This window comes from Macrotis lagotis, chromosome 7 (assembly GCF_037893015.1).
Source record: "Macrotis lagotis isolate mMagLag1 chromosome 7, bilby.v1.9.chrom.fasta, whole genome shotgun sequence".
Taxonomy (NCBI): domain Eukaryota; kingdom Metazoa; phylum Chordata; class Mammalia; order Peramelemorphia; family Peramelidae; genus Macrotis; species Macrotis lagotis.
The window spans coordinates 1,876,325-1,899,880 of record NC_133664.1 but is presented as its reverse complement, the minus strand read 5'-3'; the positions used below and the strand labels follow the sequence as shown (position 1 = coordinate 1,899,880).

General features: G+C 50.5%; 1 protein-coding gene and 1 long non-coding RNA gene across 8 annotated transcripts in view; one reads left to right on the top strand and one right to left on the bottom strand.

Moving 5' to 3' along the window:
- The first annotated feature begins 7,633 nt into the window (after nucleotides 1–7,633).
- ICA1 (islet cell autoantigen 1) overlaps nucleotides 7,634–23,556 on the top strand; it is a 49,007-nt gene continuing 33,084 nt past the window's right edge. Inside the window, exons 1-4 of one of the 7 annotated variants that reach the window (XM_074195376.1) lie at nucleotides 7,634–7,734; nucleotides 14,174–14,270; nucleotides 16,235–16,403; nucleotides 20,786–20,858. In XM_074195376.1, coding sequence (XP_074051477.1) covers nucleotides 14,254–14,270; nucleotides 16,235–16,403; nucleotides 20,786–20,858 — 259 coding nt within the window. In that variant the 5' untranslated portion in view covers nucleotides 7,634–7,734; nucleotides 14,174–14,253. Of the gene's footprint in view, nucleotides 7,735–14,173; nucleotides 14,271–14,337; nucleotides 15,310–15,344; nucleotides 15,438–15,479; nucleotides 15,503–15,558; nucleotides 15,582–16,234; nucleotides 16,404–20,785; nucleotides 20,859–23,556 lie in introns of those variants that run through there. The other 6 variants (XM_074195377.1, XM_074195383.1, XM_074195379.1 and 3 more) reach the window with 6 other exon arrangements.
- On the bottom strand, nucleotides 11,540–16,041 carry LOC141494314 (uncharacterized). Its single transcript, XR_012470399.1, has 3 exons — nucleotides 15,630–16,041; nucleotides 14,067–15,326; nucleotides 11,540–13,959 (listed from the first exon to the last, which is right to left on the bottom strand). It is a non-coding gene; the product is annotated as an uncharacterized LOC141494314 (long non-coding RNA).

The window sequence follows — 23,556 nt, the reverse complement described above, 5'->3', positions numbered from 1 at the left end:
TGAAATGATTCCTCGGTGACTAGTGGAGGCCCGACACCTCCCCCACCTCTCTGGTGTCCTCGGGTGCTGGTCCGGGCAGGAAGTGCGCAGCAGGCAGGGCCCAGGAGCAAACAATGGAACAGGTTGTGTAAGTGTTATTAGAGGAAAGGAAAACAGCCAGAAGCAGCAGATGGAGTTACGGCAGTTGGGTCCCACCCTCAGCAATGATTAACCCAAGTGAGCTCCCTGGTGCAGGACGCTGGATTCAGGCTTCCTGACACGGCATCCCATTCATTTCCATTTGGTGTCTCAGATTAGGGAATAGTTCTTCTCCCCTGGTAGTTCTTGAAGTGGATATAAAGACCAGCAACATGAGGAGCAGCAGGGAAATGTCCATTAGTTAAGGAAGTCTCCTAAGCAGCCTAAGGAGAAAGGAAAATCGGGAGAAAGGATGCTGGAAACTCACCACGCCGCAGCCCACTGAAAGGGAAGGGAAGGGAAATGGAGTCCGACGGCCATGGGGTCCTGGTTCTCCGTCAAGGAGGAGGTCATACTTGAAGGGGCCCAGACCTCGGGATTTCAGACTTGGACGGGTCCTCGGCAGTTGTGTGGACAATCCCCACCCAAAAAGAATCATCCCCTACTAGGTCACACCTGTCTTGTTCTCCTCCAACCTCTACTTCAAGTTGCTAGCACAGAGGTGGGAGTCCTTCAGGGCATTCAGAGGTCTTGGGTTCCATTCTCACCTCTGTTGCTTCTCCACCTGTGTGACTTTTGACAAGTGATTCCACTTCATTGGGTCTCATTTTCTTCACTGGACAATCAAAGTATTGGACTAGGTGGACTCTGAGATCTTCTATCATCTATCTATCTTGCTCTCTTTCTTGCTCTCTCACTCTTGCCCTGTTAGGAAAGTTTCCCTCGCATCTGCTTTCTAAGGTTGCAGAAGTCAGCCTCACAAGGGACACTCTTACCAGGGCAGATGGTCTCTAGGAAATGTTAGGACATCTAGCTCAGGGTTATCCGATCTTTGGAGAGACAAATATTCTAAATGTTTGCAAAATTTGGCCTAGATTGGATCAGATTGAAACAAGAAAGCACTGATTCAAAAAAAATGTCAAAATGGGGGATGACTCGGAACCCAAAAGAACATGCCAGTCAGTGGCATTGCTGCTGCCCTCCTCCTCCTCCTTGGGGAAAATGTTGCCATGATAGAGGCCATTCTAAGGCAACATTGGAGCAAGTGACCCATCAGTATGGCCTTAATGAAAGAACTCTTTATATTTGAAGTAGTTCCAGATCCTGTCTCAGTTTCATGGCCAGGGGCCCCTTATCATCTTCACATTGTTTTTCAGAGTGATTCCCAGGCCCAGAATGAGAAATATCCTCTTGGGACCCTACCAGAAAGTTGGGTCCTTGTGCAGGAACAGGCCTCAGGGAATTGGTAATGGTTTCCAGAAGATATCAGAAATGCTTGGCTGGGTTCTTGGGGAAAATCTGAGTGCCCCTGGTCTGTCCTGGGCTCTTTGGGTTTGCATGATTCCCTAGTCACTAGATATCCAGAAGAAACAAATCAAAAATTTAATCTAACAAAACCATGGGTGATAAGCATTATGTCAACCAATTCACAGGCATTGATTGAGCATCTATACAGGTACTGGAGTGCCAGGGATCCAATCGCAGGAACTTAGATTTAGAACTGGATGGTGCCTCCAACAAAATCAGTCCCGTTCTCTCATTTTACACAGAAAGAGGTTGAGGGTTCTGATGGGTATAGCATAGAAACAATATAAAGATTATCAGATTGCCTTCTGTGGGAGGGGAGGAGGGAGGAAAGGGAGGGGGGAGTGTAAAATTCAAAGCCTTACCAAAAAAATGATAGATGGAGACAGGATTCTGTGAGCTCCAAACTCAGTTCTCCTCCCACTGCCACACAAGAAAGTGAATGCTAAAAGCTACCTTTTGGGTCATCTGGCTAGGCCATCTCATTCTAGGGATGAGCAAACTGAGGCCAGGATGCTGTGACTTAGTAAGTTCAGAGAGAGGTAGCAGCAATTGAACAGAAGCAACCTGGCCTTATGGGAGAACCCTGAACCCAATGACAGGCAATCTGGCTTCTGGGCTCAATCTGCTCTGGGCTTCAGATTCAGCAGCAGCACAATGAAGGAGTCATAAGAAATGGCCTCTTGATACTCCTTCCAACTCCAAAGCCCTTGGAGACCAGTTGGTTCACCTAAACTTCCTTGATGACCCCCCTGACCATGGCAATGGTTCACAACACAGTTCTGAAGCACAAGTTGAGAAACAATCCAACCCAATGCTGGTTTCTGGTTTTGACATTCCAGGCAGCTGACTCTTGCCTTGGAGAACCCTGGGTCTACTGGTTCTGGGTCAGGCCCTTGCCCTGGTTTCTGAGCTCAGTCTGGTCCTACTTGGGCTTGGGGATGGGCTCAGAAGAGCAATGGGATTTCCAGGAGGAGGAGCTTCCTGAGCTCACCACCCTTTCCCTTACATGAAAACACAGCTTGAGGACTCCAATGACAGAGGATCTAAGAATCCTCTCTGCAGAAGGTAGAATTTGAGCTGTCTCAAAGGCAGCCAGGGTTTCCTAGACATGGAGGTAAGCAGAAAAATCAGGACAAAAGGCATGTGCCAGGAAGAGCATCTTGCATTCACTTTGTTTCTGACTCTCAAAGAATTGCAAACTCACCCCTGGGTCCGGCAATGACAAGGGATTCTACTTCATTGGGTCTCACTTTCTTTACATGGACAATGAGAGTGTTAGACTAGTGGACCCTGAGTTCCTTTTTCTTTGTGTCTCATGTCTCTATCTCTCTCTGTCTCTCTGTGTCTGTCTGTCTCTGCATCTGTCTTGGTCTCTGTCTAAGGGTTCCATCTATGGGAACAAGGGGCTGTTTCCTTCTTTTAAAGACATTTCCCCTTTCTGGCACTCGTAATATGATGGGTTGTCCAAGCTGTGGATTCGCACAGAGACATCACTGTTATATCACTCAGGTGGAATTCTATGGTAAATAGAGTCCTCAGTCATCAGAGATAAACAGGTGGGCACCAGGATCCCAGGTAATCATGAGGAAGATAGAGGCCAGAGAAGACCAGGGGTCTTTGCCCAAGTTCACGTACCTGCCAGCCCAGGTTCAGCTCTTCCTCTTTCAACAGCTCTCAGAAGTGAGAGATCCAGCAGGACTCACTCCTGGATTGTATCGATGGCAGCCCCAGCTTTGGCAGGTTTCACTTCCTGGCCTAAGACTTAAACAAAAACATTTCAGAGCTAGAAGGGACCTCTGCTCACACCCTTGATTTCTTGGATGCCAAGTGACTTGTCTGAGACCACTCTCCTATTGTCCAAGACCACACTCCTAGCTTGCAAGGAAGCCAAGGAGCCAGCGATAAAACGTGTCCACGGTCAGTCACCAAAGTGCCAAGCGCTGCTGTGGCTCCAAAGAAAGGCCCTAAGTCAGCCCTGCCCTACTGGAGCTCCTTGGCTAATGGGAGAGACAACAGGCAAACAACATGGCAAATGCAAGATCCAGATGGAAAATGGAGGCAAGCAATAGAGGGCCAGCCCTGGCTGTGAAACCCAGAGGCAAAACTTGGAGAAGGGGGGACTTTTGGAAGAAATCCAAGGCAGCTGGGAAGTAAATGATGAGGTCAGTCTGCATCTGTGTGTCCTAGACATGTTTCATGGATCCATAGACAAACCCACAAAGTGAGAATAATAAATCAACCCCAAAAGGTCAGGGTCAGACCCAACAGGTCCAAGCCCTCTTCCCTCCACGTGACCTTCCTACTAGAGAGAACAGCTGGTATCTGTCCTCTGGATGCCCATTTCTCCAGGCTAAACATTTGTTCCTTCACCTGATTAGCATTCGTCTGATGGCACGGGTCAGAGATCTCATACCCTCTGGTCTTCCCTTCTCCAAAGGCTCTCCAGATTCCTGATATCCTTCCATTTGGAAAAACAAACTTTAGGAAAGACAGCAATAAATGGGGGTGCCCAGAGAAGGACAAACAGGAGGGAGATGGGCCTGAAATGCATTTCCTAAGAGGCTCACTTGGAAAAAATGGGAATATCAAGCCTGGAGAGGAGAAGGCTGGGGGGGGGGGGGAATAATTGCTGCCCTGTTCTGCTTGGCCCCAGAGGCTTAACTAAGAGTAACAGACTATGGAGAGACAGGGAGACATCAGGAAAACCTTCCAAATAATCAGAAAAAGCCCAAAGCAGGATGGGCTGATTTCAGGAAATGTACTGTCTTTGGACACTCCCTGTAGGTGTCTTAGCATCTATATTGGAAAGGGACTCTTCTGAAGGGGTAGTTTGGACCTGAGCAGGGAACCACTATATCAATTCCATTTTAGAGATTCTGTGACTGTGCAAGAGGATGCTAAGATCTGAATTTAATCTGACAGATAACACTGAGACTTGATGAGATGGGATTTAGGTGTTGATGATGTTTGTCCTTCATTCTGGAAGAAGACTGTGACATCAGGCGATGCCATGACAAGTACATGAATTGGATCTGAGTGAGGGGGCTGTGCTAAGCCTCACTTTCTGGGTCCGTATGGGTCCAGTGGCCAGATATGAATCAGGATGACTGGAGATGGTCCGGGACATGAGGCAGCCAGGGTCAAGTGACTTGCCCAAGGCCACACAGCTAGTAAATATCAAGTATCTGAGGTCAAATTCAGATTCATGTCCTCCTGACCCCAAGGCCAGTGTCTATCCACTGTGCTGTCTAGATGCCCCAGGGGCTTTCAAATGGGATTTTGTAGGGTCTGGAAGAGTTTTCCTCATTCAAAAGACATAGACTATATAAAGGCGGATGCAGTTCCAATTTTTGTAAGAGGGTACACTCATGTGAGGGAGAATGCAGAAAAAAACAGGGCAGAGAGCATCTGGATGAGAGTCAATGGATGTAGAAACAGATGCTATATTGATGCAGGAGAATGCTAGAGACACCTGGACAAGAGACATCCAAGGAAGAGTGGGGAGAACAGATCGCAAGCCTAGTGCCTGGCATGCAGTAGGTGCTTAATAAATGATGGCTGCATGATTGATACAGCACGTGCATCGACAGGAGCTGCCAAGTCTCCAGAAACCACTCATGGAGAAGCCCTTCCTAGCTATTACAGGTGATTTTTCAGAGAGCACCTGGTAGAGAAGCTGCAGAGAGGTGCCATCAGACTTGATGTCTGGACAAAGCAATTAGAGCAGATGCGGAATGGGCTGCCAGGGGTCAGTCAGCAAGTCCTCAAGCAGTGGCTAGAAAGTCCTCGTCGGAAATGTCATCCGAAGGATTCCTTTGGAGCAGAGCTTAGACTGCATGGCCCACCCCCTGGTCCTGTGGCTCTGGAGAGAGGAGAGGCATGGTCGAGGTCCCCATCAACATCCTTCTATTAAATAGGCATGCCCAGGTGAGAAGCAGCAGGAATCAGCAGGGTGGGAACACCACCAACTGGAAATGAGGGGCAGACGAGCCAGAAGACGGCTGTTCAGATCCCCATCCCACGCTTCCCGCTGTGTAACCCTGGGCAAGTCTCTGGGGCCTGCAAAGTGAGGAGACTGTGGCCACAGGGGCCCTGCAGTTCAAGACCGAAACCACTGTGTGCATCCTGCACCCAACTCCTCATCCAAAGGCACATTCGCACCAGCACCCTAAGCATGCCCTCTGGGTGGCCTTGTGGAGGGCAAGTGAGCTGGGTTTGAATTCTCTCTGACTTTTCCTAGCTCTGTGATCCTCGGGAAGTCTCTGACCTCTCAGCTTCAGTTTCCCAGTATGAACTGAGCATTATCATCCTCTTTCATGGCTGGTTGTGAGGCTGTCGGGGGAATTTGCTTGGCTTGAATGTCTGTGTTCAAGAATTTTTCTTTTTTCTTTCCCCCAAGGAGAGGTCGGAGAAGGAGCAAATTGCTTTTTGTGAATCTAAAACATTTAACGAAAGTACAAAAAGCCAGCAAGGGGCCCCCAGATCCCTTCTCCGGTTTTGTGTCTTGCCGGCCTCTGTAGCCTTGCCTGCTTTCCTTCTTGCATCACTGTTTTCTATTGTAATTAGATCACTAGATACCACACAGGCAGTTTCCCCCCCAGTCAGGGTTTGGTTGGATTTTGGTTTAAAACGATTCTTTCTAAGCCTGTTTCCTTGGGACCTCAGCCAGATGGCTGGCTTTCTTCAAACCTAGTATGAAGCCCCGGTGTCTACCAGAAGCCTTTCCTGCTCCCCTTCTACGCCAGTGCCCGTGGGTCTGTATACACAGAGTCGCTTGCCTGTTGTCTCTCTCCTTGCCTGGGAGCGCCTGGAGAAAGGCTTTTACCTTGCTCTTAGGCCAGGGGCTGGTACCTGGTGAGCCAGCACAGAGTCAATCCTGGTTGAGCAACTGATGCATAGGGCAGCCAGGAGCTGCGCTCTCACGCCATTCTGTGCATAAGTGCCCGCATTGAAGGCTTTCCAAGGGTCACCTCATTTAGTCCTTGTGGTTCAGTCATTGTACCCGCGTCTGACGGTTCCTGGTCCCTTTGGCAGTTTGGGGGCAAAGACGCTGGAGTGGTTTGCCATTTCCTGCTCCACAACTGATCTGTGAACAACTCTATAGGGAAGGGGGGACTATTATCTTCATTGTACAGAAGGAGCAACCAGGTGGTGCAGTGGATAGAGCACCGGCCCTGGAGTCAGGAGGGCCTGAGTTCAAGTCCAGCCTCAGACACTTAGTAATGACCTAGCTGCGTGGCCTTGGACAAGCCACTTCACCCCGTCTGCCTTGCAAAAACCTAAAAAGAAAAAATGAAGAAGAAACGGAGGCTGAGAGGTTCCATGACCTGCTCAGGGTCATGCGGCCACTCAGGATTCTCACTTAGGTCGTCCTGACCCCCTGCCAGGCCACCTCACTGTCCTCCAGCCCTGGCAGGGCATCTGGCCACCCTCCCTTTGAAGCCCCCTTCCTAGGCAGCTTTGCTCCTCTGTCTTATCTGGGCGCCGCAGCCCGGGATCCCCTTGGGCAATCGTTTCCAGCCACCCACCGTCCAGGAAGAGCCTGTTGTATGCCAGGCCCTGGATGTGGATGAAGATAAGAAGCCCAAGGCCCCCCCAGAGCGCTTCCATGCGGACCCGGGCTTGTGGCGCAAGGAGGAGGGGGCTCCGCCAGGCAGCGACGGGGCGGGGGGCTCCGGGCACAGGCCAGAAGTGGAGGCGCACCGCCGCCCGGCCGGGGCTCTGCAGGCTGGGCAGAGGGGCCGCTGCCCGCGGCGGGGCACCCCTCGCCGGGCCAAACACTGCCGACCACCTCCGAGGTTCCGGGGGGCCTCAGACCACCCCGCGGACGCACGGGCGCAGCCCTGGGCCCTTTGTGCCACCTGATGAGAGGAGCCCCGTGAGCCCCTGGAGCCGATGGAGGGGGGAAGGCAGGAGGGGAGCAGAGAGGGGAGCCTGAGGGGCCCCCTCCGCCACAGGCCCGTGGGAGAGCAGCAGCCCCGGCGCCCCGCATGCCCCCTCAGGGCACCCCCACACTCGCGCACCCCCATCCTGACTTGCGCAAGCCCCACCTGGGGGAGGGGGAGGGGCGGGGCGCGGCCCGGGGCGGGGTCTCCGGCCCGGCTCCTCCCAGAGCGCTCGGCCCGGCTGGGGGGTCCCCGAAGCCAGCAGGCTGCCCGGGGCGCTCCTCCTCCTCCCCTCCCCCTGCGCTGACGCCAGCCGGACGGCGGGGGGCCGCGGGGCCGGAGCCGCGGAGGCTCGGGGCTGCAGGTACGGCCGGGCCGGTCTGGGGGCGCCGGGGAGGGGGCGGCTCTTGCTGCTCTGTTGGGCCCCCGGGATGGGGGCGGCGGGGGCATCTTCTCCTGGGGGAGGGGCGGGGGCAGACGCGGCCTTCCCGCTGCCAGCCTTGCCAGCCTTGCCAGCCTGCCGGCCGGGCCCGGGCCCCCCATCCCCCGCAGCAGCACCCCCCATCTGTCCAAGGCCAAGGCCGCGATCGGCCGCCCCCCCCGGCTGCCAGGGCGGGCGGGGGGCGCATGCCAGGGCCACGGGGTCCCGCCGGGGGCGAGCCTGGGCACAGAGGATGCGGGTTCCTCCAGGCCCCAGTGACTCAGGGAGAGCCCTGGGAAGGAAGGAAGGAAGGGCGGGCCAGAGGGAGGGCAGCGGCGCGGGCAGGCCAGCCCCAGTTCAGGGGCCCCAAAGCTGCTGGCCTCAAGGCCCAGGGGGTGCAGACTGTGGAACGCTGGGGGGAGCAGCGAGGAGGCCGGGGCCCCTTTCTGTGGAACCCCCCCCTCCAATTTCATAGCCCTTAAGACCCAGAAAAGAATGTGTGTGTGTGTGAGGAAAAATCAACTTTTCCAAGACTCCCAATGGAGGCGCAGTCGAAGGCCCCCTGCGCCCGGCTGTGTGTGGCTCCTCTGGTATAAACTGAGGCAGGGGCCTTCTCAAGCACCGGGGGTCTATATGTGAGTATTCTGCCAGTTAGAGCGAGAACTGGGCCACCCCTCCCCCCAAAGTCCTCACTGGCCTGGCCAAGCCCACCCATCTACCCAGGCTCTGACCCCCAAAGGCCTCCCTAGACTCCCAGCTCATCCTCCCCAAGCCCCCAAAGTGACTTTCCCAAAAGGGTGAAATCTAACCCCCCCAAAACCCCGGAGTTCCTGTGCTGGAGATAAAGCCCTTGAGCCTCTTTCTAGCCTTATTTGCCATGGGGGGGGGGGGCTCCCTGCAAACACGCATCTCTCACACAAACATCCCAGATCCCACCACCACACCCCCTTTACTCACCCCAGGCCTTTCCTGAGTGCCCCCAGACTCCCTTTATCGGCCACTGATTCTTGCAGCCTGTGAGGCAGGCCCACAAACATGATCAAGGTCCCACTGTGGTAGGGCATCCCTAACCTCCGGGAGCTTGCATTCTGCCTGCGGGGAGGGGTGTTGGGAGTGCAGACTCCTCAGAGGTGGGGAAGCAGGGTCCATCCATCCACAAGTGTTTGGGCCCCCAGGAGAGGGGGCCAAGCATTCCACAGAGCCCTGGAGAAGCTTAGATCCTCCCTAGGGGCCCACACACATACATTATTATGTGTGCGGGGGGGGGGGGGGACACCCTACACCCTAAACACCTAGATGCCAGGAATTTGCTGTTGGGGCAACTGGAGGCCTGGGAGGAAGGAGGAACAGTGGGGGAAGACCTAGGCAAAGGTGCAGAGGGAGGAAGAAGGACTGAGGGGACCTAAGCAGGACCATAGAGATCCACTGGGGTTCTGGTGGTAGGGACTGGGAGTGGGGGAGGGAGGATCTGTCATCTTTGTGGAGAAAGAACTGAAAAAGGGGGAGAACCTAGGGGCCAGAAGAGCGGGGGGTCGCTGTGGGAACCCTTCGGACAGCCCTTCCCATTGCCTAGGCTTTGTGATGAATATTTCACTGATCTCTTTGGATCCTTACTACACCCTTCAAGGAAAGTAAGGCCGGCTGAGGGGAAGTGACTTGCCAGGGCCACCCAGCTCCTCTTGGAGGGGAGGTCATTAGGGTAAGGCCCCCTCTTCTTCCCTCTCTCCCACCCGACCAGAAACAAAGCTAGTACCCTGAGCCTTAAGAGATGTGCTGAGAGGGTCAGAGGCTTGGGCACAGTGTGTGAGCACCCATATGTGTCAACACACACTATGCACCCATAAACCACACCATTTCAGGCTTCTGGAGTTGACCCCAGCAGGAGAAAATGAGCTGAGACTGTGTGCGTCCTTGGCTGGAAGGACTGGTTGCCATGGGGGTGAGAGAGACAGAGACAGAGACAGAGACGGGAGGGAGAAGGAAGCCGGTGGGCGCCCACGTCTCTTCCTCCTGTCTCAGACTCATTTTTCTAGACTGATTTCCCATGACTCCCTGGGCTTGGAGGTTAAACAAATCTCCCACCTCCACATGTTTGCCCAGAATAGTCTTCCTCCCTCCATTCCCCTCAGCTCCTGTGCTCCCCCCCCCCCAGATTTGGGACATCCTGTCATAATGGCATCAAGGTCCACGGTACCATGTGGATGTGCATCAAGATCTTTACACACATGTGTTGTCGGTGTGCAGGGTTCCATACACACAAACACAAGCTCCTTCCGGGCAGAGAAGGGGTCTGACACAAAATAGTCTCAAAATCTTAGGTATTGAATTGGGTGGGTGGCCTTGCCGTCAGCTGACCCGCCCCATTGAAGCAGACCTTTCTGGCTAGCTGAGTGGCCCTTCGAGAATTCAGCCCCCCCTCCCTGGATTTTCTGCCCCCTAAGAGGGGAGAGCTTTCATCTGTCCTCACCTCCTTGGGTGGGCTCTGCAACCAGGCCTGAAATAGTGGAAAGTGGGCTTTCCCCACCCTTGGCAGGACCCTGGGGCTCGGGCAAAGATCCAGGTGTGCAAGGTCAGAGTTTCAGCGGTCTCCACTTGTCTGCAGGGGCATTGTCACCTCATCCCGGGACATTAGCCCCACAAGGGCTGTCCCAGAGAGGGGCACTGACCTGCCGAGGTCCCACCACTCGGAACCCTGTTCAGCTCTCGACTCCTGGTGGTTCCGATCCTTGGTCTTTGGGGATATCAGCTGATCCCTGAGTTTTGTCTTCAGTAGAAGATGAGTTTACTCTTTGAGTAAAAAGGGGTCCAAGGATTGGATTGGACTAGGTCTTTCCTCCCTAGATACCTCCAAGGTTTCTTCAGGAGGAGCCAGAAACATCCCCGTATCCATGGAAACCTAGTTCTACCTGGCCATCCCTCCCACTTGGACCTGGGAGGTCTTGCCCTCCATCCCTTACCCTGGGCTGTTGCTGACCCAGTGTCAGCTTCAGACAGCACCATTGTTCCCAGAAACAGGCCTCCACTTGCACGGAAAACAATGGGCTCCAGAGCCGGGCCAGGGAGGGAGCCTCCATGGGAGGAGAAGGCCCAAGCTCCAAGCCATCCATCAGTGAGGGAGGATCCGCTTCTGGGGACCCCCAGGCTTGGGGTTCACACAAGTGCTGATGGCCAAGTGGGGCCAACCTCTCCGTCCAGGTTCATCCACCATAGTCTGTGATGACAAGGACAGAGGGAGGAAGGCCTTCCCTGTGTCACACCCCACGGGGCCTAACAGCTGCCTCACCACGTCCCACCTAAGCAAAGGTGACAGCCCATTCTTAGAAAATGGAGAATTTAAGCATTTATGTCCAAAGGGGCATTTTTTAAAACATTAAAAATAATTTGTCCTTTATTTCTGCTTTCCCATGAATGAGGAGACTTTTCTTTCCTCTTGGCAAGATGAGGCCAGCTGAGGAGATAAGGGGCTTTCTCACCTTAGACACCTGAGGGTGTCTCCAGACCCATTCAGTCAGGATGCGGCCTCACTTTGACTGACATGTCTTAATGGCCGGGGGGCTCTGGAGATGGGGCAACCTGGAGACATTTGACAAACCAGAGAAAATGACCTGGAACCTGAGGGTGGTAATATTTAGGCCAGGTGGTAAATCTATTCCATCCCGCCCCAAGAGAGGGAACAGCTGCCCTTTGGAGGGAAGTCATTTTTTGCTCTGGTCCACTGAACCTGGGATGGCACTTAGAAATGATTCCATATATCTTCACATCTCTTTAAGAAAATCACTTTGAGGAAAAACGTGGCAAAAATAAAATTCAATTAAGTAAGATAATTAAGGGGTGTGGATAGGGACTTCCAGGGATGGAACTTCCTTGACTTCAACATCTCTTCTTATCCCTCAGTCTGGAGCCCAGAGAGTTAAGGGGACTTGCTCAGGCTCACTCAGTCCATCTCTGTTGGAGATAGGGCTTGATCTCTGGCCTTCTGACTCTACCACACCAGAAGGGATGGACTTGGGTCCAGCGCTTTGAGCCAGATTAAAATCTCATCAGTAAATGCTTTTTAAAAAGAAACAAAAGCACTAAGCTACATGTTGATTTTCCCGATCAATCTGGGCTCCCAGGGATCTGTTTCTCTGTCTACCAGGCGGCCTCTCAAATCTGTTAACAAAGTTGCATTTTGCAAAAGCTGGTTAATTTTTGTAGTTTGGGCTTATTTTATTTCCTGTTTAATTTTTCATTAAATTTAGCCCTAAAACTCAGCGTGCTGTATCAGTGCGGTTTTAACAAAAGTGAGAGAGCAAACATTTGTGGTTGACCCCAGGGAGGGCAAAGACAAAAGTGAGACAGCCCCTGACCTCTGGGAGCTTCCATTGTCCTGGAGGTCTATGGTCTGCCAGTACTGCAAAGTCAAAACAAATTTCCTGAGAGTCCTGGGTTGAGGAGTAGCTAGGTGGCACATTGTAGAGAGACCAGGAGTCAGGAGGACCTGAATTCAAATGTGGCCTCAGACACTTAATAACTGCCTAGCTGTGTGATCTTGGGCAAGTCACTTAACCCCAATGCCTTAAATAAATAAAAAAAACATTAAAAAATAGAGTCCTGGGTTGGACACAACAAGCTATGACTGAGCCTAGGACCCAGTTTGGATAGATGATGATGATATTGTTGATGATGATGAATCATGTATCATGACATCAGGGAGGTGATACTATGACAAGCATATGAATTGGATTTGAGTGAGGGGGTGCTGTGCTAAGTCACCAGGCCCACTTTCTCCTCCAGAGCCCAGATATAAATCAGGACGACTGGAGATGGCTCTGGATGTGAGGCAATCAGGGTTAAGTGATTTGCCCAGGATCATAGCTATTTAGTGCCTGAGACTGGATTTGAACTCAGGTCCTCCTGTCTTCAGCATTGGTGCTTTACCCTCTGCACCAGCTGCCTTATTTTGGGTAAAGGGAGAGCAGCACAGAAGGCCTAGATGAGGAACTGAGTGAACGTGGAGAGGAGCTGGGCAGCATGGGACCTTTGGGCAAACCTGTAGGGGCTAGAGAGATGGGAGACATCACTGCTGGGCTTACTGTAGGGGCTGGTGGTGCTGGTCATCGCATTGTCCTCATCCTGATCATTGTCCTCCCCATCAACCACCTAGGCTCTGGCCATGGTCAATAGTGGTTGAGCCATCTGGGACTTTATTTTGGATGAGCTACCTGAGGATCCCACCTGTTCTACTGTCTGCACACTGTGTACTCCTTACCCACAATGGTTAGGCACGAGAAGAACAAGAAGCCTTATGGAGGGCAGGGGAAGGTACAGGATAGCAAAGCTCGGGCTTTGGAGTCTACCCTGTCTCCAGAAGAGTTGCTCTCCACTAGACCCTGAATTGACCCTCAAAATTGACCCACCTGCAAAAAGATCTTCCTTTACACAAGGATCTGTCTCACTGTCGTCTCTGGGGAGAGAACCTTCCCCTTCTTCAAATGCTCCTGGAGTGACTCGGGGTCCCCTAGCCAGGGTCTTGCTTCTCTGTGGGTGATCCTCCCTCCCCCAGATCCACTAGAGGAGAATGGAAATGCCCTGTGAACAGGGACTGTTTATTACTTTTGAAGTATCAGGGCCCAGCATGAGGCTTGGCCTGGTAGGTGCCATTGAGCAAGGGTAGCTCTCCAAAACTGAGGTTTTTTTATACCTTAGTGTGAATGAGACTTCGAGGGAGTCAGTAGATGAAAGAGAAGCAGGATGTGAGGAGGCACTGATCTGCCTAGCTGGGAAGGGGAGGGGAGTGGAGGACTCATTGTGTCCTGGATGCCCTCCTTCATGCAGTTGAGAAGCCACTCTCTTCTTCTGTTTACCTGTAGAGGGACTGGGGACAGGTGAGAGACTCTTGGGAGGTGGTGAGCATGGGGCTGACTGACCTCCTTGCTGGGTTGCAAGCCAAGTGGGGACATGTCACTATGGAAATCAAAGAGAAAGACTCACTCAGAGATGGGAAAGACTGTGGGGCTCAGGAAGGGCAGGGGCCCAGGCCATTCTAGCGAGGAGGCTGCTTTCTTCTGACCCGGTGGCTGCTCAGGTCCCAGCTCAAGGCAGGCTGAGCCAGGATCCTGAGGCATCAGACAGCTAAAAAGTTTTCTGTTTCTGTGGCCTCATCATTGCCCAATTCTCCCTTGTTTGCTGCCAAGGCAGAGAAAATCCTGGTCACCATCCTCACGGTCCTCTCCTGAAACTGTCCCTCCCCCTTTTGATGCTTCCTCTTTTTTTTTTTGCAAAATCCCTTCTACCTTTTATTCCAGGATCCTTCCAATAGAAAAGCTTTAGCCCAATGGATATAAGTGGATATAAAAACCAGTGCTCACAGCCTTGCTTAGGTGTTCACCTTTCTTTGCAGGTGAGGTTCTGATTTCATTTCTCCTGCTATTTCCCTGCCCCTTCCCCTGAATTGCCAGCAACTGGGGGACAAAAACAAACATGGAAGGACACAAATGGTGAGTAGCCTTTCTCTTTCTGGGCCCAAGTGGTGTGTGGGTGACCAACCCTGCGCAGTCAGATGCAAAACCTTGATGAGGCACCTATTGTGAGCCAGGCCAGGTGGTGACCTCTGAGGATCCAAAGAAAGAGTCAAACCAGTCCCTGCCCTGCTTATAGTTGGGTGGGCCATCAGTGAGCATCCAGATCCCAAGGGGCAGCTTTGCCTTCTTGGGAAGATTTGGCACTTGTGGTTTGTCTTCTGAGGAAGTTCAGTGGCACAGATATCAATGATTTTGTCAGTCCCCTTTCTGAATCTCTCTCCATAACTTGTGAAGTAATCAATGATCCCATTCTCCGAAGAAATTTGATCTCTTGATTTTATGGTCATTCATGAACACTTATCCTGAATTAATCAATCGACATGTCCCCTGGGAAGCCCTAGGTAGAGTAATAATGTTTGTCCTTCACTTTTGAAGAAGACCCCGACATCCGGGAGGTGATGCCATGACAAGCACATGAATTGGATTGGAGTGAGGAGGGACTGTGGTAGGTCTCCTCTGGAGCCATCTGGGTCTAGCGGTCAGATAGGAATCAGGACAACTGGAGGAGGCCCTGAATTCAAAGCAGTCAGGGTGAAGTGACTTGCCCCTGGTCCCAGAGCTAGTTAGAGTCAAGTGTCTGAGGCCACGTAGACCAGTTTGCTAGACCAGTGCTCTATCCAGTGCACCACCTAGCTGGCCCTGTCAGAGCGGTTGGGATGGAAATGCTTAAAAAGTTCAGGTCTCACTGAGGACAGCCCAAGGCCCTTGTTGTTTGAGATGTGAAAGAGCAAAGGGATGTTGATGGCATCTTCCAAGAAATGACAAAGTAGAAGGGTCTCTGAGGATTCCCATTCCCTGCTCTCCTTGCCTGCCCTGAATTCAATGACCAAACAGTTGCTGTTGTTCCAACTGCTTTGCTAAGCCAATGAAATCTCATGTTCTTGTAACCTAGGCTACTAGAGCCTGGCTTGTCCAGAGTCAGCCTCAGGAATTTGGGGTTCATTCAGGGACACGGGTGAGAGCCCAGACAACCTGAAGGAAGAAGGAGTGCATGAAACACCTGGCAGATGAAAGACTCGAGAAAGGACTAGAGAAGGAAGGCTGGAGGGACTTCTATTCAGAGACCCTCCCATAGTCAGCCATGTACAGGCTACAGCTGCTGCCATTTTCTCAGGGTCTAACTACAGAATTTCTTTTCTACATCTATAGTTATGTTTTGATAGAATGGTTTTTTTTATCCTCCCTTGGGAAACAATATATTGTCCATTATTTTTGTTTCATTTAAAGGTTATTATAGATTTCATGATTAAAATATAAAATCTTTCAACATCTTACCTTTCCCCCATGTGTTAATCTTCTGTTATCCAGTCATCGTCCCTTGAGTGTCAGAGACAATATGGCAGGAAGAAGAAAATCCTGGGCTTGGAGTTCAGACACCTGGGTATTAGCCCTGGCTTTGCCATTGAGTAATCGATCTGGGAGGGTTCCCTTTCTGGGGCCTCGACATCCTCCACCTTCCCCTGCCTGTCGTAAAAGAGCTCCTTTTGTCCTCTGAGGTCCAGTTCTCCTCTCCAGCTGGAGCCTAGGCCTCTTGTTTAGTTTTTAGGTTTTTGCAAGGCAAACAGGGTTAAGTGACTTGCCCAAGGCCACACAGCTAGGTCATTTATTAAGTGTCTGAGACCAGATTTGAACCCAGGTACTCCTGACTCCAGGGCCGGTGCTTTATCCACTGTGCCGCCTAGGCCTCTTATTGAAATATCATTTTAAAAAGGGCTTTGACCAATATTGAAATATGTCATTTCCTCTTAATTATTCAAATAACATGCTAACACAAACCTTCCTGCCTGGCCCAGATGATGTTGGCAAAGGAAGGCATCCAACTCGTCCCAGAACTTCCCCTCCACTCCTCCCTCTTGTAATTGTTTGCGTGTCCTTGGCAGCTACTCCAGGGAATTTTATGACCAATATGCCCAAAGTCAAGACAAGTCAGTTGTGAATAAGATGCAACAGAAGTACTGGAAAACAAAGCAAGCTCTCATCAAAGCCACGGGGAAGAAGGAAGATGAGCATGTGGTGGCCTCAGACGCTGACCTGGATGCCAAACTGGAGGTGGGTGGGCACCCTCGGGGATGGGTGCAGCTCATGCGCACTCCCAGCTGGAGCGGCCAAAACAGATGAACGTATTTACCCCATCAGATGGAACATCTAGTGAGGCCACTGGGAGGAAAAATGAGGCCCTTCCTCATTAACCTTCCAGGGCTGGGCCCCCTTCTCCCCTCTCTTCCCCCCAACGGGGCTGTGACCTTTAAGAAACCTCAGGCAGTGGGAGCCAACAAAGGGCGATGGCTTTCAGAAAGTAGGGGTGCTGACCCTGATTCCTAGCACAGCTTTAGGATGGATATTAGGAACAGGAGTGCTCCTGATCATAATTATAAAATGCTTTAAGATGTGCAATTTACTTTAGATATTCTCATTTGGCCTTCCCAGTAATTGTGGGAGAGAGTCACTTTTTCCATTTGAGGAAACTGAGACAGATGAAAGAGAAGTGACTTGTCCAGGGTTCACAGCTAGTAAGTGTGTGAGACAGGACTCAAACTCGGGTCTCCCCAACTCCAGGCCTGTTTCTCTGCACCATGGTGCCCCCTAGCTGACATAGGGCAAATAGTTGATGAAAGGGGATAGAAAGAAAGGGGATACCCTATTTTTAGCACAGGTTCCCCATCAAGAGGTCACAATTTGATTCAATTGAGCAAATTTGATAGAGCCACCCATGAACATGCATTTGGGTAAAAAGGAAGAATCCGTCCCCGGGCCCTTCTGTTAGAAAGAGAGTACATAAGACATGCCCACTGACTTGGGGTGAGACAAGGCAGGAGGATGGGACAGCAGGCTGCAGGAGGAGGGAAGATGGCTTCCAGGGGGAGGGGGTACCTGGGTCAGAGGGTCTCAACAGACAGAGATGAGATATGCAGGGGGAGGGGGTGACAGCAGGACAAGATTAGGGAATTGGGGAGGGAGGGAAGGGCAGAATGTGGAGTAGAGCAAAGGGATGATAGGTCAGGGGGACAAGAAGGGGCTTGTTGAGTCGTATTTAGGAGGGCCTGGACCCCTGCAGGGACTTTGGCCACAATGAGCGCTCTCTCTCTCTCTCTCTCTCTCTCTCTCAGAGGTCTTTGAACAAGACAGTGACCTGGTCAGACCTGTGCTTTTGCATGATTATCCTGACAAGTGGCAAGTGTTTGAAGGGCACATTGGGAAAGAAACAGGAGTCCAGGAGCCCAGGGAAGAGGTTATGCTACCTAGGTTATCTCAGACCATCCAAGAGGGTCTGAGTGAAGTAGCAGCCATGTGAGTGGAAAGAAGGGGAAGTTTGAGAGAGGTTGTAGAAATAGAAAAGAGAAGAAAAAGATATGGAAGAGAGAGAGAGAAAGAGAGATGGAAGAAAAAGATAAAGAGGTGGAGAGAGACAAAGAGAAGAGGGAACAAGAGAACATTAAGCATTTCCTATAGGCCAAGCACTGTGCTAAAGATACAGCAAGAAAATAAGTGAATCCCAGCTCTCCTGGAGCTGACATTCTGAATAGGGGATCTGAAAAGTGGGGCAGAAGGATGGATTGACTAGTAGAGGAGTGTAGGGGGCTCAGTGACCACTGTGGAGTCTGATACTATGGAGGTTCCAATCAGGGGCCCCCAAATCACAGAACTCGTCTTAGGGTGAAGTCACACCTAGGGTCCCATCTTACCAAACTGAGAGGGGTTTTCTGTCTTCTGTTGTGCAGTGAGGGGAGATGGAAAGGGGCATGGCAGGATGGAGGTGGGGAGCCCTGGGAGTGTACTAGGGTAGGTCACTCCCTCCTCCCACCTTCTTGGGGACACAGAGCGGAAATAGAACAGAATGAGCTGGACTAGCAGAATGTAATTGGATTAGAGATAAGAGATAGAATCCAGACTACAATAGTAAATTTGAGAAGAGCTGACCCTTCCTCATGCCTCTGAGCATTTAATGACCTCTTTCCTGACTTCGTTGTCTGTGTAGAGGTGGGGGGAGGGAGGGAAAACAAATGGTCAGGGTGGTGCCTTGGTTTGGGCGATTCACAGATGCTAAGCCCTTCGCTGGACAGTTGGGATGAGTATGTGGGTGTTGATTCGAATGGGGGTCAGTAGTGGTGGTACACCTGGGGTGCTGCCCTTGGTCCTGCCCTGGCAAACCTTTCTATCCTTCCTTTGAATAAAGGTGGCTCACATACAAGTTGAGAAGACAGCCAGCACTTTAGAGGACAGAATCAAGATTCAGAGACATCTCAAGAAGCTAGCATACTGTTCTAGAACCCACAATATGGTATCCAATAGGGATAAATGTAAAGCCTTCCCAGTTGTACAGGAAGTGGAGATGTCAGTTCCTAGGGGGAAAAGACCTGAAGCTTCCAATAGGTGGCCCCTCAACAGAAGCCAAATTTAGTGGCCAAAAAAATCTAACAGATAGCCTTGTCTCCCTGAAAAGGCCATAGCAAATAATGGAGTCACTCAGCCAAGGCAGAGCTGCAATCTGCACTAGTGAAAAGAACATCCACATTGTGAAATCACAGACTCTTGAGGGAGTGAAGTATTGCAGTCATTTGCCTTGTAATCAGTTCTTAAACCAGTTCTTCAAAATACCTTTTAAAAATGCTTGGCCACATAGATAATCATATTATTATCATAGACTGGGGAGAAGCTTTTGGTCTACTGCCCCCAAGTGTTCATTAAAAAATCACTGACTCTGTTTTGGGGTTTTTTAAGGGGAAGGGGCATAACCCCCATCTTCCAGAGTCTTTCCTCCTTCATTGCTAGCACATGAGATCAGGGATTCGAACTTCAGTTCTTTTTCTTAAGGTCTTCATTTTCTTTAAGGATACAAATCCCCTGAGAAGGAGGTAAAGCTTGAGCTATGGTCAGTCATTTCCACTTTAGGGTGAATAGGTTTCAAGGAGCACTCTCTCATAGGGAGAGAGAGAGTGCAGGTACTGGGTCCCTTGGGAGAGGAAGGAGGGAACAGTGGCAGGAAGAGAATAGTAAGGGAGGAGGCTGAACCCATCACCACAACCCTGAATTGGCATTGGCTCTTGAATTGTTATTTCAGTTGTATCCAACTCTTCCAGACCCCATCTGGGCTTTGCTTGGCAGACATCCCAGGAGCCTTTAGCATTGCTTTCTCCAACTCATTTCACAGATAAGGAATGGAAGCAGAGTTAAGTGACTACCCCAGGGTCAAATATCTAGTAGATACACGATGCCAAAAAACACATTCACAAGAGATTTACACACCGGGGTAGCTTGGGGGAGGTGAGAAGTCCATTAGAAGTCCTTGTCCACCAGGTGGTGCAGTGGATAGAGCACTGGCCTTGGAGTCAGGAGGATCTGGGTTCAAATCTGATCCCCTTGCAAAAAAAAAAAAAAGAAAGAAAAGAAAAGAAAAGGGAAAAGATAAACATCAATGACCCTAAGGGCTGTCCAGAGAACCAAGATTAACACACAGGAACTGAACAGTCAGTGAGATCACCGAGTTTATGACTTTTCTTCGACATTTTAGTACATAGAGGTCACAGCTCCTATGGGACCATTGCTGGTCTTCTTAGTTTTGTATTTAATTGAAAGTTCATTTTGTTTTGGGAAGTTCATTTTGGGGGGAAAGTTCATTTTTTTTAAAAAAAATTTGTAAATGATGTACTTGAGCTACAAATGGAGATCTGAGGTCCATCTTACCAAACTGAGAGGGTCTCCTCTCCTGTGCTTCAGTTGTGCAGGGAGGGCAGATGCAAAAGGGCATGGTAAGGATGGAGGTGGGGAGACTTGGGGGTGCACTGGAATAGGAAACTCCCTCCTCCATCTTCCTGGGGACACGGAGAGTTCAGTGACTTGCCCAGGGTCCTTGAACTACTCAGGGCTTTGTAATCCAGAGGCTGCCTCTGTAGAAAGAAAATTACCATCATCATTTAGAGATATTTGAGAATCTATACTCTGTGTCCCAGAGAGGCACTTTCTAGCACCCCTTCCCCATCTTTTGAGTTTTGGGGAAATTCTGAGGATAGTGGTTGGATGGATCACAGGGCAGAGCAAGGTCCCCTCCCCCTTATCCCAAGCTCTGCAGCTGAGACTGCTATGGTCATTGCCCTGAACCCTTAGGCTCCTTTGTCCTCTTGGTTTCTGACACATCCTTCCCATATAGCATCACCTCCTTCCTCCCCTTGACCATGGCCATAGCCATGCAAGATCTCTCCTGCTGCCACCAGCTGGCCCTCACTCTACATGTGTTCTTTGTTTCCATCCTTCTCCCCTCCTAAAGGGCCTAGAGAAAGGGAGGGTTTGTTGCCAGATCCTCGAGGGTTCTGCTTTGAGACCTTTGTGAAGAATCACTCTCCTGGGTGAGATCCTTCCTGGGGGGGGGGAGGGAGCCCCCCTCCTTGTGTCCCTGCTTCCCAGCATGTGAACGCCTCTCCCTGTGTTTGCTGCAGCTGTTCCACTCCATCCAGAGGACCTGTATGGAGCTCCTCAAAGCCATAGAACTCTATCAGAAGAGGATCTGTTGTAAGTATGCTTGTGAACTCCAGAGCCCTGGGCACCCATTGTGAAATACAGGGAGACCCTTGGGTGTTGCTAAGATCTGCATTAGGGACTGAGAGGTGCTCTTTGTCCTTGGAACTTTTCAGGAATTTCTTGGGAAGTATGCATCTTGGGACAACTGAGTGTCTCAGGGGATAGTGCACCAGTCCTGGAGTTAGGAGGACTAAATTCAAAACCAGTCTTAGACATTCACTAACTGTGGGATATTGGGAAGTCACTTAATGCAATGACTCCCCCCCACAAATAAACCCAACCCAGAAATATGCAGCTTATAAGATTTGCCCTTTAGTAAAGAATCAGGAACTGGAGTTTGTCTACAATGCACATGCAGAGAACAGGACACCCCACTTTTTCTCCCCAGGCTAAAAGTCCATTGCTGATTTATCTACTGGGATTTCCATAGATTTGATTTCCCTTTAGTTCTCTGAGAAATCTGGGCTTGGAAACACTAGCGATTGCCAAAAGATTCTCTTTTATTTTGAGCAGACATGACATCCCATGACGCCCCCCCCCATATTACCTCCACCTTAGCTCCTGCTCCCTTCTTCTTTGGGGGAGGGGACAAATTATTTAATTATTCTATTGATTTAGGAGAAGATAAATTGGAATTGGAAGCCTCTGATCCACTAAGGAGATTAGTGGAAGCAGCAGTAGGGGAATACATGGCATAAAGAGAGTATAGGAGCATGAGAGGTTATTTGAGAGAATCATACTCCCTTCAAAGCAAACTGGCCTCTGAAAGGAAAAGAGCCATCAGGGGACAAACAGTAAGGAAGGGTCTAGGGGCAAGAGAATTTATTTGGAAGATGATGCTCCCCAAGAGTGGACTAGCTTCCCAAGGGAAGACAAGTCCTGCTCATTCCTTGATGGACTCAGTGTTTCAGAAAATGCTTTGATTGAAATCCATTTTTAAAGCGATTGCCCTAAGGGGTCTGTGCAGCTTCCTCTAGCTAGATCTATGTTGGGTGGTCATATTTACACACTGGATTGTCCAAAAGCTAATTTGAAAAGACATCATTCACACATTTGTGAGAGGAGGAGATGAACAGATCCATTGTCTGCTGGTTTCCAAGGCCTTTGCCAGCCTTTGAGCATCAGAGGGTACAAACAGGTGCTGGAGGAAAAGGAAAGTCATGGGACCTGGAGGCAGACTGAAAAACCCCTCTGTGTGCTGTGCTTCCCTGGCAGTGGTGGATGGACACACACACACACACCACACACACACACACACGATCCCAGAGTCCACAGGGGATTCATTTACCTTCACCCACAATGGAGGAGATGCCCTGGTCCCCCCTTCAAGGCCGCTGTCTCTCCTCACTGTCACCTGCTTAGGGGAGCTGAAGCAGACAGGTGAGCAGGAGACCCTCTTGCCAAGCATCTGCAGGTCTATGCAGGCAGTCACCAAGAAGCCCATGAGGAACTGGGCAGAGCCAGGGCAGGGCCCAGAGAACTTCCTGGGAGAGGCCTGGAGACTTCTAAAAGGGGTGGCAGTGACTGCCAACAGAGCAGAGTCAGGCTGGAAGTGGGCTCACCTGAGCCAAGGATTAAGTGATGACCCCAAGCATTGTCAGGGAGGAGGAGAGGTTTGCTCACTAGGAAAAGACCCAGCAGGGAAACCCTGGGTGGCCAGTCACTGAGTCCACCAGAAGTCACCAGGGACTCTTTGGTACCAGTTGAGGACAGCAACCACCGCCTTTTTGATCATACACCCTAGGAACAAAAGAATGTAAGTTGTGCACCCCAACAGAAGTCCAGCCCCACTCCTCAGTGGACAGTTTTTGTGACTGGCTATGACTGAAAGAATTCATTGGGGGTGGCTAGGTGGCGCAGGGGACAGAGCACTGGCCCTGTAGTCAGGAGGACCTGAGTTCAAATCCAGATGCAAACACTTAATGATTGCCTAGCTGTGTGACCTTGGGCAAATCACTTAACTCCATTGCCTTAAATAAAAATAAAATTTTTTAAAATGTTTTAAAAAAAAAGAATTTATGACTGTGTTGGTAGTCAATCCTCGGGGGACAGGCTTCTTGAAATTAATAATAATATAATAATAATAATAATGATGATGATAATGATAATACAATCCCTGGCCCCCATACCAAAGTTTGGCATTTTTTGATCATATGTAAATAAGAAGTTTTTGGGCATCTTTACAACACCAATCCCTGCAGTATTGCCGGGGGCATTCCCAGTTACAGTTTGGAAGGTAAACAAAAGTCTTTTTCAAACATAGATTAGGCCTCTTGGGGTACCAGTCTTGTCTTGTCTTCCCTGGATTCATGGGAGGGAGGGGCACTATCATATCCATATAATGGACTCTCAATGGTCAGAAAATGGCAGCCTCTCAAACTACAGATGATCCTTCTTGAGACCAAGAGGACCAGCCCCTCCCCTTTTTTAATCTATTTTACGGAGAATCTGTGGTAGGCAGGATTTCTGCCTGGGACAGGCTCCCCTTCTGCCATGAGACCATGGGTGGTACATTCTTATCAGAAGGTCACCTAGAGCCTTGAATCAATTGCTTACAAAAATTAAAAGTTTCTATTAGCATGTATTTGTTGAATCTTCCTCCCCACTCCCCACCTCTTCTAAGTGAGAAAATAGCAACGGGTAATAATAGCCCACATTAAACACCATCAGTTTATTACGCAGTCAGTTC